Below are 14,754 nucleotides of genomic sequence, written 5' to 3'. Positions count from 1 at the left end.
TAGATGATTCTTTTGGTTTCTTTCATGAAGCTAATGAGTTCTAAAAACCCTAGAAAGGAACATTTTAACTGGCTTTCATTTTCTAGGGTAACTAGTCCCTATCAACCTAGTACAATTAACAGTCTAAATTACTACGAATGAATGAATGTGAAGACCTCAAAGGAGCATTTTGTGCACGTACGTACTGCTTCTCTGCTGCATTTTAGTAGAGATAAATTACTGATGTTTTTTTTCCTCCTTTGCTTTACCTAGAAATGGTTACTTGTCAACCATTTCACTTATCCTCATCTAATTAGGTTTCTTTAAAACTTTTCCCAAATAAAATCCTTTTTTCCTTCCTTCTCACAGATAACAATGAACAACAGTATTAATAAGGGTAAAAGATTATGTGACGTGGAGGATGCCTAATGGTTTTTAGCCCTGAAATCGAACTCTGTCTCATCTCCCACCTGGGGAGCTAGTGACTAAATTAATTTCCTTGGTTTTTGTTCAGTGATCTCTACAAAATTAGTTGCATCTTAGTCAAGTCTGTAGTTAATAAGTGACTATAGGATAAATTTGTGGCCATTGTCAATGCAAATTTTGATTCTCATTAGAAAGAAAGAGAGAGATACTCAGGGACAGGCCAGCTTCCAAAATTTTTGTTCTTTGGACCACAACTCCTGAGTAGATTGTGGCTTTAGTTTTTGAATATAATATAGAATAGGATACACTATGTCGATTCTATATTGCAGCTTATCTGAAGGGAAAAATAGCCATGTAGATTATGAATTGGTTAATTCTAGAAGACTGTAGTAGGGGAAAAATCTGATATAAAATTGTACAACTTTTTGTACCTCAGAGGAAAAAAAAAGGCATCTTAACAGGTAAGAATGGGACTATATAGTGTGTTCCAATTCTTCAACCTTGAAACTGTACTAAGAATTTTGGGATACCTTGCATGGTGGTCCTAAAGATAAGCCTCCTAACTTTGCTAAAGGTGAAAGGAAATCTCTTATTTTTAGCTAATATAATATTTCTCTATCAGCCTAAAAATTACTCCCTAGTAGTAGCATCGGAATGAAGAGAAAATGAATTAATGTGTGCTTTACATGTCACCAAATAACACTCATCCCAGCATCCCAATGACGGTATCTTTAAATGCAAAGTGAAATCTAGAGATACATAAGGAGAGGGTAAAACCCTCAGTGGATCTGTATTGCTAATTTAAAAGGAACAGTAAGGTAATGTCAGCATTTTTTCAGTATTCTCCATTAACATATCATGAGTTCCTTCCCCCCACCCAGTTATTTTAAAGAAAATCTATAGGTGTTAAAAGGAGTGATGGAATTAGATTTTGTCTTTTCCCCCCTCCTAGCTATTTCGTGTGGACATCCTGGTGTTCCTGCCAATGCTATCCTTACAGGAGAACAATTTACGTATGGATCTATAATTCATTATTCTTGTACCGTGAGCCGAACTCTCATAGGAAATGCTACCAGAGTCTGCCAAGAAGACAGTCACTGGAGTGGAACCCTCCCACACTGTTCAGGTAGAAGTGTACTATACTCATTTCACAGAATCACAGAATACCAGAGTTGGAAGGCACTTGATCAAGTCCAACCAACAAGCATTCATTAAGGGCTTCCTATGTGCCAGGTACTGTGCTAAATGCTGGAACTAGTCTTTTCAACTCACACATACTACCAAAAAAAAGTCCTATCTGTAACATGCTGAACAAGTGTCCATTTGGCTGATCTGCTGATAGACCTCTATGAAGGGAAGCCCTCCTGAGGCAGTCTATTCTACTTTCAGACAGCTCTAATTTAGGGCTTACTTTTCCTTACTCTAAGCCTAAATTTTCTTTTTTGGAACTTTCTACCCATTTGTAACAGCAATGTTGCTTGCAGCTACTGTGGCTGTGTAATGCCAATAACAACAGCATACAGAAGGGTTGCTAGCACAGGTTCTTTGATTTGCTTTTCAAAGGAAAGCAACTTTAAGGAGTTAACAGTTTCACTTGAATCAAACATATGTATAGCATTCACTTAGCTCAGGGGGAAAAGCCAACACCCTGAACTTCAGAGCAAATACAAACAGAAAATATCAACAGAGCAAATAACACAAACCAGTAGACAGGCTTCTAGTTTTCTGTCCAACATCTCAGTACATAGTTACCAGGGAAGCCCCAGTATCTGGGTTTTCAGGCTGGGGGGTGAGGGGCAGGGGTGGGGTGGCCTTCTTAACAATGGCTACCCAGAGTCTTGTCTGGTGGAATCACCCAACACTCTTCCAGTGAGTGAGAGCCCCAAATAAAATGCTGACCTCTGAGTTTATATACCCCTCTTAGGGTCAGAAGGCTTCAGACCTAATCAGCAAAATGGTATGGGCTTGGGGCTTAGCACCTAGCAAGACTTAATCAAAGGCACTTGGTTACTTTAGCATTCTAAAAGAGAAAACAGTAAAAAAAAAAAGTCTCACTTTAATTACCATTATACCATTGTTCTTACTTCTGTCCCCTAGGATCAAGACTAACTTGAATAGAATTGTAATCTTTGGGGCAGCTAGGTGGCGCAGTCAGTAGAGCACCGGCCCTGGAGTCAGGAGGACCTGAGTTCAAATCCGGCCTCAGACACTTGACACATGTACTAGCTGTGTGACCTTGGGCAAGTCACTTAACCCCAACTGCCCTGCCAAAAAGCAAAAAAAAAAAAAAAAAAAAAAAAAAAAAAAAGAATTGTAATCTTTGTGTCAGAGCCACCTATAGCAGAAAAGAGTCAGGTTAATTTTTCAGGTGTCTTACTTTTATACATACATACACACACACACACACACACACACACACACACACAAAACAAAAACAAAAGAAACAAACAAAAAAAACCTTGGGTAAATTTCTTAACTGTACAGCTAGGAAATACCCACTAACTCCAGATTTATAAGCCTCCTGACTATAATAAATCAAAAGAAGTTTTGTTAAAAGGGAAGAACCAAAGAATTAGTTGTACTCAGTAAATTATAGTACTTACTATTCCCACAGAATCTCATATTGAATATATATAATTTCTAACTCATCTATAATTTTAGGCATGAGGGTTTCTCTCAAATGCAAGTTCCTTCTCTGGTAAATTGAAGATATTTTCTTCTCCTAGCTAAAATTTTATCTGGCATCTGCTTGTATGTGTCCACTGCACATCCATTAATGGACACTTGTTAGAAAATCATAAGGTGATTCTATCTCCTGCAGATATGCTTGAAATTTGTGTGGTTGAGCATAAGGGGTCTTTTTGTTGAAGGGGAAAATATTTTATTAGAATTTAAATTACAAGTCACTAATAAAGTTTTTATTCTGTGCGGTATGACAGCAAGGAGTAACAGTTGGCATATAGAGAAATATGCCTGTATGGGGAAAGTGGTTTATTTTTATTTTCAGGGATTTTTTCCCAATTTATTACTTATTTTTAATATTTTTAAATTTTGAATACCAAATTCTCTTTCTCCCTCTGACCACTACTACATCCACTGAACAAGAAGGCAAGTGATATATCAATTACACAAATGAAATTATGCAAAATATATTTCCATATTAGCCATATTCCCAAAAAAAAAGAAAGCAAGAAAAATAAAGTGAGAAAATTATACTTCAGTTTGTACTCAGAGTTCACTAGTTCTCTCTCTGGAGATTGATAGTATTTTTCATCATGAATCCTCCATAATTGTCTCGAATTATTATATTGATCAGAATAGCCAAGTCTTTCACAGTTGATCATCCTCGCAATATTGCTGTTACTGAGAACAATGATCTCCTGGTTCTGCACACTTCATTTTTCAATGGTTCACATAGATCTTCCCAGGTTTTTCTGAAACTATCCCCATTGTCATTCCTTATACCAGAATATTATTCCATCACTATTATATACCACAGCTTGTTCAGCCATTCCCAATCAATGGATATTCCTCAATTTCCAATTCTTTGCCACCACAAAAAGAAGTACTATAAATGGTTTTGTTTTGCTTTGTTGTACATGTAGGACCTTTTTGTTGTTCTTTGATCTCTTTAGGATCCAGACCTAGTAATGGTACTGCTGCATCTCAAAAGGTATGCAGTTGTATAGTGCTTTGGGCATAGCTTCAAATTGTTTTCCAGAATGGCTAGACTAGTTTACAGCTTCACTAACAGTTCATTATTGTACCTATTTTTCCACATCTCCTCCAGCATTTGTCACTTCTAACAGGGGTTAGGTGGTACCTCAGAGTTGTTTTAATTACATTTCCCTAACCAATAGTGATTTGGAACATTTTTTTCATATGACTAGATAGCTTTGATTTCTTCTGAAAACTGCCTGTTCATATTCCATTGACAATTTATCAATATTGGAATGGCTCTTATTTATATAAATTTGACTCAGTTCCCTATATATTTTAGAAATGAGGCCTTTATCAGAGAAACTTGCTTAATTTTTTTATATTACTTCATTGTCCATGGTACCTTTTAGCAAAATATAATTTCCCTGATTATCTCTTTTAATTAGGTCTATTTTTACTTTTGCTTTGTCTGAGATCATAATTTCTACCTCTGCCTTTTTAACTTTAGCGGAAACATATAAATTCTTCTATAGCCCCTTATTTTAACTCTATGTGTCTTTCTGTTTCAAGTATGTTGTTATAAGCAACATAGTTTTGTATTCTTGTTTCAAAACCATTCTGCTATCCACTTCAATGTTATGTGTGAATTGATCTCATTCAAATTAACAATTATGATTACTGTGTATTTCCCTCCATTCTATTCTCTCCCTCTCCACCTCCCCTCTCATACTGTCTCTCTTTTTGTTTTACTTCTGATCACTGCCTTCTTTTGTCTACCCTTCCTTTTATCACCCCTTCCTTTTCTTATCACCTTCCCCTCCTAGATTTGTTAGATTGTTGTTAGATTTCTATACCCAACTGAGTGTGTATGTGTATGAATACACACACATGCACACATATACACACACACATTCTTCTATTTTTGAACCAATTTAGATGAGAGTGGGGTTCAAGCATTGAAAAATATCCCTTGGCTCTGCCACTCTAGAATTCAGTTTGAGGCATTTTTACAAAGTTGTTTGGAGGGGAATGTTGGGAGAGTTCAGCTGGTGTGCTGCCTCTAGCAAAACTGACCCTCTCCCACCCCTTACTTCCTTGAAGTTCTGTCCTTGGATTTCTTCCTTGGACCTCGAGTTCAAGTATAATGATTAATCATCTTCATGCCCTTTCCCCTTAGATATCGGTGATAGATTTTTTTTTAACCCAAAGAAATATGCCTCACCTGATCAGAAGCTAAAGATCTCTTATTTCATCTCATCTCTTTGAACATTTGGATAGAAATATTATTCTTATCGTTCAATATGATCAACTATTCACACTATTTATCAGCTTTCTAGGATGCTTCTATGCTTCCTAAATAAGCTTTAGATATGAATAGGGAAGGAAGATTCTGAAATAAGCTGCTTAAAATAACCATGCAAGTGTAACCACAGTCCCAAAGCCAGTTGGTATAGGACTATCTCCTTATTGCTCAATGAGGATCAGGGCAGAATTGTCAAGAGTTAAATAGCTCAAGTTTTTTTTTTCTGCTAGTTTAAGGTGGTTTATTTTTTGGAGTCTCTTTGAGCTTGAGAGTCTCTCCAGTCTCTTTGTGTGGGGGGAGCTTCCCCCTTCCAAAGAGAAAATGGAAGATGCTAACCATATTTCAGGTTGCTGAAAGAAAAGACTCCAGAAAAAAGCCAAAATGAGAGAAGCTGGCAGTCTCCAGTATGTCTCTATCTCCAGCTTGCTACATTAGAGACTTTGGGGAATTCCCTTTTCGGTGGGATCTAAGACTGTCTCTCTTGGTTGAGCAGAGTCATCTCACTCCCAGAGGGAGAGCTCTTTCACTCTGTATTGTCCAGTATATATTCTGATATGTTGTACTTTCTCTGACTTCTATTTTTCTACTGATTTAGATAAATGGGTTTCATAGCTAAGTGCTATGTGTGTTCATTGCGGAACTAGTGTTTGGTGGGAAGGGAGTTAAGCCTTGGATATAGAGCTTAGGGTCCTCCTCTTGTCTAGTAAGGAACAAAGACCTGAAGTTAAATTGAATCTAAAAATCACATCCTCTGGACCAACAACATTTAATGGGGCAGATATACATATATGTATATAAAAATATGCATATGTACATACTGATATAGATATCTATCTGCCCAATCTGTCTTAGAGAAGCATTGGGGGACAATTTTTTCTGTGTCCCTTTGAGCCACAAAGTGACATCTCTTTGCTATGTGTGTGTGTGGTGGTGGTGGTGGTAGCGGTGGTGGTGGTGAGGGTGGTGAGGAGACAACAAGGAAACACTTACACGGTCTTAGCAAATTTAAAGGCCTTTACTATACACGCTCCAGTGAGCTATGGATTATCTGGTGTAGCCACTTCTGCAGATGTTGTTGATTGTAACAAGGCTGCACTTTTAGTAGATGCTCTTGGAAGGCAGGGGTGGGGCAAAGAAAATGTTTTTGTTTTTGTTTTCCTAGTAACCAATCTTCTAGTGATGAGGCTTTCCATACTTGGCTAGTATAGTCCTCAGACAAAAGATAATCTACCACCAGATCCAAGCCTTGCTAGTTTGGCAAGACCTGTTAGAATTTGTGATCTGCTGACATAGCCTTCAAAAACCCAGGGTTGATTCTAAGCCATGAGAATGGATCTGAGGAAATTGTAGTGGAGGAAAGACTAAAAATAAAGTTAAAAATAATAGTAGTTGACAATTATAAATCATTTTAAGTTTCATAAAATACATTATATATTATTTGCTTTGAGCCTGACAATGACTCTGTGAGATAGTTACTACAAATCTTACTATCCATTGTATAGAGGAAGGTTTAGGTTTGTGGAGGGGAAATGATTTGCCCATGGGCACATAGTTTTATGTCAGAAAATTGATTTGAACATGTGACTTCCTGACTTCCTACTGCACCACTTATTATTATAGTCATTTCTCAGTTTACCACTGGTTTTAAGATCCCTTGTTTCTCAATCAGCCATTGCTTCAAATCAAAACTGGCTATTGTTAAATGAATTTAGTCAGTCCCATTTTATTCTCTTCTTTTGCTACAGTTTTTTCCCTTCTTTTCTACTTATAGAACATAAAAATGGGTCATTTTTAAAAGTTATTTCATCAGGACTTTACTCTTTTTGCCTGTTTTTGTTCAATAGGAAATAATCCAGGGTTTTGTGATGATCCAGGAATACCAGCTCATGGCTCTAGGCTTGGGGAGGAATTCAAGGTTAAAAGTCTTCTCCGTTTTTCCTGTGAAATGGGTTACCAGTTGAGAGGCTCTCCTGAGAGAACATGCTTGCTCAATGGGTCTTGGTCTGGAGTACAGCCAGTGTGTGAGGGTAAGTAGCCCTTTCAGTAGTTCTATGCCTGATGACTCTGTGATCCTATCTCTTGGGATTTTTATTTGTAATTGATGTGACAGTTTTCAAGTATGGCATCATAAAATAGTATTCAATTATGGCAATCATGGAGTTTCTTAAAGTATACAAAGCACAATGTAGAACATGGTCTCTGTCCTTTAGCAGTTAATAATCATGATTTTTTAAAAAAAATGGCTCCAAACCTTTTCTGTGAATGAATTGCTTTTAATTTGCCTAAGTATGTGGTCACTTTGGAGGAGTGGGTGGTGGTAAGTGAAAGCAAAGGAAATGCAAGCTTCCTTGAGGAGATAATTACAGACCATTATCCTTTCAACCCCAAGAACCAAAGTGAGACATAAGATTATTAGCTATCTTAAATTTGAAAACTTTGACTAAGCACCTACTATGTGTGAGGCTAGAAATCAGCCAAGTGGTGATCCACTTTTTGCTTAAAAACTTCATTAGGGGGAAGTGCATTCTCATACTGGATAGCTATAGTTTTAGGAATTTCCTCCTAACCAACCACCTATTGCTACTAGTTCTGCTCTCTGGAGCCAAGGAGAACAAGTTTAATCTCTATTTCATGCAGCAACTCAAACTTATTGAGACAGCTATCATGACTTCCCTATAATTAGGCACATTGGGAACATAGAGAAGAGTTAATTTGCTTAAGATCACTCCAATCTCATGAATCCACTCCATTGCCCTTTCCCTTGAAGACTTTTGCCTCTTTGTAGGCTTCTACTTTACAATCGTTTGTGCTATGTGGACAGTTACTAAGGAAGGCACTAAGAACTTATTGCTCCTCAGTTGATTATTTCCTTTCGTAAGTTTATTTGTCAATATTGACTAGTTTGTGAGCCACAAGCTTATATCTGTTACATAGATTGCTTCCAACAAAATAAAATCATTAGAATTCTACCAGTAACCTTCAAGAAGTAAAAGAAGGTTAAGATAGGCATTTACATTTCCATTAAAATTGGCATTCTACATGTCAGATAACCAATGAATGAATGACAATGAATCGCATATAAAGTAGGGGGGAAGGGTGCCCAAATCAGAAGAATTATTAAGATGTGTAGATCTAGAACTGGAAGGGACCTTAGATGTCATTCAGTTCAGCTTCTTCATTTTATAGACGAGCAAAGTGAACCTCAAGTTTATGTAGATAATTGAGGCTTTAGCTAGCATTTGAATCTTGGCTCTTTAACTCCATGCCATATGTGTTTCCCATGGTATCATTTTGCCTCATATGATAAAAATCAGATATCTGGACAACATCCTGAAGAAAAGAAATGAGGAATAGACTTAGACAAGAGTATGACTGTAGAAAACTGAAGTTATTATTCTTTAGATATTGAAATGCTGTGCAAAGCATGTTGAAGAGAGAAAAAAAAATCTTTTTCAAAGAACTGCTAAAATGAAAATTTCCCAGTGGAAAGGCCATTTTTATTTTCTGGCTGAAGGATTTTGAAGCCCAGCTTGAACCTTAATGGATGTGGATATGTGTTGTCAGTTACATAGTGATCTGAGATACCTAAGTATATTATTCATTCTAGTTTAAGAGCTTGGGACATCACTTGCTATATTAGGAGATCCCCAAATAATTTAATTTTGTGAATTTAAAAGTAGGCAAGAATTAAAGCCACTGTGGATGAGTAATGTGTTCCCATGGAATCTCATTCCTTTAGGACTGTGATAGAACACTGTGAATGCCAGTCTTACAAAGCATCAATATATTCACTCATTTGAATAAGAGAATTTAATTGCATGTCACTCAGTAATCTGCCTTATGTAGTTCATGCAAAGTACTTTTTAAAAATAGCAAGTAGTTTTGTCCCAAATTGAGAAATTTAAAAGGATACTGTAAAACTTTCAGAAGACTTCACTAAGAATACTAAGACCATTCTCCTGAAGCTCTCTTAACTCCCTCTCTCCACTCCTCAAAATCCCTTATCATAACCTGTACTCCTTGAATACTGAAACTGTTTCATTGTGTAGAGTGCCTGGAACATAGTAGGCATTAAATAAATGCCTACTTTTCCTTCCTTCCTTCCTTCCTTCCTTCTTTCCTCTCTTCCTTCCTTCCTTCCTTCTCTCTGTCTGGCTAGTCATTCTAAGTCTTACTCACTGAATTACCATCCATTTCTCAGCTTCTCTGTGTGGCTGTATCTTAGGCTCCACCCTGGGTCCTGTTCTCTCTCTACTGTCTTTCTTGGTTATCTCATCAGCTGCTGTGAGTTCAACTGTCATCACTATTTAGATAACTTCCAGGTCTATATATCCAGTATTAGTCTTTCTCTTGAGCTCAAGTCTCAAATTGCCAATTGTTCTTTAAACGTTTCTTGCTGGATGTCCTGTTGTCATCATAGTTTCCTAGTCACCTGACTTCATAGCCTTAGAGTCACCCTTGACTCTTCCTTCTCCTGCACCCCTCACCCTGATTATCTAATAAGTTCCTAGTCCTGTTGACAATACCTCTGCAATATCTCTTGCTTTTGTCCACTACTTTCTGCTCACACAACTGTCACCCTAATTCAGGTTTACAACACCTTTTATTTGTGCTCTTATAGTAGCTTCCTACTGGTTCTTTCTGCCTTCGGTCTTTCGCTTTTCAAATGATTCTTTCATATGACTGCCAAACTGATATTCCTAAAGCACAAGTCTAACCACTTCACTCCCTTTGCTCAGGAAACTCCAGTGGTTCCCAATTGCCATTAATGCAAAGTACAAATGCCTCTGTTTAGCAGTTGAAGCTATTCATAATTTGGATGCATCCTACCTTTCCCGGCTTATTAGATACCGCTCTCTTTCACACATGATTTGGTATAGCCAAACCGTCCTCCTTGCTGTTACTTGTTCATAACTTTCCATCCCTTCCATTGCTTTTGCAAAGGCTACCCGCCATAACTGGAAAGCATTACATTTTTTTTCCACTTTTGCCTCAAAAAATCACTTGCTTCCTTTAAGATTTAGCTGAATTGTCACTTTCTACTTAATTTCCTTATGGGTTAGTTTCCTCCTCCCCAGATATTACTTTGTTATATATTACTGAGTCCATTTAGTGCAACCCTCACATTTTATAGATGAGTAGATTGAGACCAAAAGAGTGTAAATAACTTGTTTAAGGTCATGTGAGGCATTTTGGTAGAGTAGAAAGATCACTGGATTTGAAGTCATAAGGCTCATATTTAAATCCACTGTCTGCCACTTAACACACATATGCCCATAGGCAATTTGCTTACCTTCTTTAAGTCTCAACTTCTTGTAAAATAAGGGGATTAGACTAAATGGCCATTAAGATAACTTTCTTCTATAAAGTTATGATGTTATAATCCTATGCAGATCAAAAAAGTCACAGAATTTGAGAATTTAAGGGGCCTCACAGTGGCCACCCTGTCTAAGCCATGTCAAGTGACCTTGAGCACAAGGTCAAGCTGGTAGTAAATTGTAGAACCAGGATTCCAACTCAGGCATTAAGTAATAGAACCAGGATTCAAAATTCAGCTTCTCAAACTCAAAATCCGTTTATATTTCTAATACACTCCCTCTCAAGAGACTTATACCTTAGTAGGGAAAGTAAAATATGTTTATAAATAATTAATAAAAATTCACACTCAATAAATATTTGGTCAATGAATGAATAATGACTGTAATAAGCTAAGGAGAAGAATGTTTTAGTTGGTGACAGAAATATAAACAATACCCCCAAGTAATACATTTCATAGGGGTTCATAGGTTCATGAGATTTCATGCTGGAAAGAACCTGAAAGATAATCTTTTCCAGTCCTCTCATCTTATAATTGAGGAAACTGATGGTCAAGGAGATGAACGTATTTGCCCAAGATCATACATGCAATAAGTAAGAGTAAAAATTTGAATCCACCTTTTCTGACTCCAGTTCCCAGTTTTTTCTTTGCAACCACACTGACTGTGTAACTATTTTTAGCCCAGCATGTCTTTGGCTACAGTTACCCATGTAGCAGTCATATGCTTTTTTGCTGATTATGCCAAGCTAATTTTTTTAGAAACCATTACATGAGAAAACCTAGAATAGACGGAGAGACAGTCACAAACAGAAGTAGTCATGGGATGTAGACTGATTCAGGAAAGAACACTGAACCTAGAATCATAGATTAGTGGTCATCTAGTCTAACCTCATTTTAAAGATGAGGTATCTGAGGCCCATAGAATTAAAGTGACCTACCCATGGCCACACAGGTAATAAATGGGAGAATGAAGGTTCATCTCCAGCATGGAGAATAAGCATGTGATTCTATTCTTTTTCCCTCACCCAACCCCCAACACACACAGACACCATAGTTGCAGTGTATAATTACCAGGAAAGATGCAATACCATCACAGTATGGCTGTTATGAGAGTTCCCTGAGACAATCAGCATAACTCTTAGAGAGAAAAGAAACCAGAGTTAATGTCTTGGCTTGCTTTTAAGAAGTACTTAACTACTTCTTTCCTACTAAAATGAAGAATGGTGGCAAAGGAACATTTTATTATATATAATTATATGTATGCATATATGTATATAAAATTCTGTGTACATTCAATGATACTTTTTGCAATTATCTCCATCATCTATTTGGAAACAAATGATAATAACTCCCAGCTTTCTCTGTTTTTTTTTTCTTGGGTTTGTTGAAACATTACTCATGGCTAAGGATATAGGGCCTATAGGCAGCTTTACCAAAAAGAAAAAAAAAATGCTGATAGTAACTTTGGGCTATTAAAAAAAAAGATTAGCCATAGTTTCATGTTCTCAGCCAAGTTCTGGTTCCTGATATTATAGAACCTCTACTGAGTCTATCAAGAAAACTAAACAATGATGGAAACTTTCAGAGAATGTACAGTTATTGTTAAAACTAAACAAAACAAAAGACCCCACAGTTGATGGGCCACAAGAGAAAAGCTTTTAAAAATGTCCTTTAACATCTGCTAATTTATATTTCTAATAAACTTTTTCCCCCACTTAAACCATTTTAATTGCACACTTTTTAATGAGGTAGTCTTTCAATCATAGGCTCATTATCTGCCTTTTATTTTCTTATATATCTCATGAAATTATATAAAAATAACTGCATCATTTGACCTTAATTGCATAGGTTAACTATTAATTACCTAGTGCTGTCATCTTTCAAACAAGTCCAATGTTTAACCAGAAAATGTCTACATTCTTGTGACCATTAATATGAGTACTTTAAGATTCTTAAATTAGACAAAAAAAGATGCATCTGCCATCATCTTAAAGTTTGTCATAATGCCATATAAATAAAAACAGGCTTTGGTTTCCTTCTGTTTACAGCTGTTGAATATAAACAATTCTAGACTCCCTCTAAAGAGTTCCCTTTTATCATGAAGAATGAAAACTCTCATTTCTCTTTAATGATATGTACCACCTTCTTCTACTTCCTAGGACCCCATGCCATGTTCCTTACCACAGTCAGTCCATACTTCTTACCTTGCCCCAGTTATAGAGGACTAGTGTTGGGGTGGTAGATGTGGTAAAGAAGTTTTTTTGAGGGAGCAAGGAGTAAGAGAGAACTTACATTGTTACTGTTCTTGCCATGCCCTCTCCTTTTTCAAATTGTCCTAGAGCATTTTGTAAGCAACTTTTATCATCACCCCCCCCACCATCTTGTATAGTAATTTATGTTCACGCCACCTTGCATTCAAATATAATGTTCTGGGAGGTTGGGGGGCAAGGTATTGTTAAATTATATATTTTTCTTTTCCTCTTACATTTATTAAATGAATGGTTGGGAGAAAGATGTGATGGACCTTTACATTCTTCTATGCCTGAAAAAGGGAACCAGAGATTATGTCTTGATCTAATACGTTTGAACCAGATAAATATTGATCACAAAGAGGTTCTTTTTCCAGGCCTCACCTATTAGATTAGAACAATAGGAAATTCAGAAAAGAATGGGAAAAAAGGACTCTCTAAGAGAGTACCGAAGCTTAATATAGTTTGATGCTGGGGTTCATGCTAGAGAAAAGAAAGAGAGCAGATAATTATTGAGGGGTGATACAGTAGAAGAGGGCAAAAAACTAGAACAGATTTGTTAAGTCTGGGATTTCACCAGAATGCCAAAGAGGTTCATGATTTTAAAAAAATGGTTAAAAACATCTGGTTAATGGATTCCCTTTTCACCCTTTTGTATGGTTTATTCATTTAAAATAAATAGTCTTTCATCTTTAGCATATAGAGACAAAACCTTTGATAAAAATGTATATTGTGTATACAGTTTAAAGAAATCAGGGAACTATAGAAGCCAGATGATGACCTCTTACCAGGAAGTGATGAGGTGGGTGGGGAGGAGGAAGTGAAAAAGGAATAGCAGTCAGGGAATCTGGAAAATCCTATGTAGGCAATTCAGTCTTTAAGCAAATCAGTGAACCACACCTGGCTTCAACTCCTCATGATTATTTGCAGTTAAAGGTAGTAACTCTTTTTATTTTCAGTCAGCTGGCCACTGGTATTTGGCATGACTACACCCACTTCATCCTCTTTCTTCTATGAGGGGCTCAGAAGTCCCTGGGTTTTGCTGGTCCTGCGTGACTTCCACCTCCTCTGATCCTTCAGTTGTTTTCTCTAGCTAGGAAACACTATGGTTTCCCTCAACTCCCTTGCCAATAAGGAGCTATATGCACATCTGTAACTGTTTTTATCCCCCAAAGAATGTCATTTCCTTGAGTTCAGAGACTCATTTTTGTTTTAGTGCTTACCACAATGCTTGGAAGACACTAGTCACTTAATAAATGCTTGTAGCTGGATTATCCTTCAGGCATTGCATATTAAATAGGAGTTTAAGTATGTTAGAATTTTTTAATCCAATTCCAATTATTTTACAAAGGAATTAACTTTGACACAGAGAGGTTAAATTACTTGCCCAAATCCATACAACTTAATTGGAAAAAGAGGCAGAACTAGAAATAGAATCTTCTGTCTCTTCATCTGGTGCTGTCCATATATTTTGCAGATTTAGCATTTTATTTTGTGACAATTTTTCTAGAGGGGAAAACCAAAAAACCTTCAAACTACCTTTGCAGACTCATTATACCTCCAACTAAACTTGCCAACATTCTGATTTCCCACCTCCATGCCTATTTAAAGACTGTCTGTGGAATGTTCTCCATCCCTAACTTTGCCTGTTGCTCCTTGCTCCGCTCAAGGTTTGGCTCCAGTGACTTCCTAGAGGGGAACTTAGCTTGTTTCCTGTGTCGTTAGACTCTACTTCTCACCCCCTTTTGTATTTATTTCATTTATATTTTGTATTTACTTATTGGTGTACATGTTGCCTGCCCAGTAGAATGTAATCTGCT

General features: G+C 36.9%; 1 protein-coding gene across 1 annotated transcript in view; it reads left to right on the top strand.

The window, feature by feature from the left end:
* LOC118843733 (CUB and sushi domain-containing protein 1-like) overlaps positions 1-14,754 on the top strand; it is a 2,679,416-nt gene that overhangs the window by 2,615,038 nt on the left and 49,624 nt on the right. The window contains 2 exon segments of the mRNA XM_036751485.1: positions 1,358-1,531; positions 7,213-7,395. Of these exon segments, the coding sequence (XP_036607380.1) occupies positions 1,358-1,531; positions 7,213-7,395 (357 nt within the window).

Source organism: Trichosurus vulpecula, chromosome 3, assembly GCF_011100635.1.
Source record: "Trichosurus vulpecula isolate mTriVul1 chromosome 3, mTriVul1.pri, whole genome shotgun sequence".
NCBI classification, from domain to species: Eukaryota; Metazoa; Chordata; class Mammalia; order Diprotodontia; family Phalangeridae; genus Trichosurus; species Trichosurus vulpecula.
This window is presented reverse-complemented; position numbering and strand designations above follow the sequence as displayed.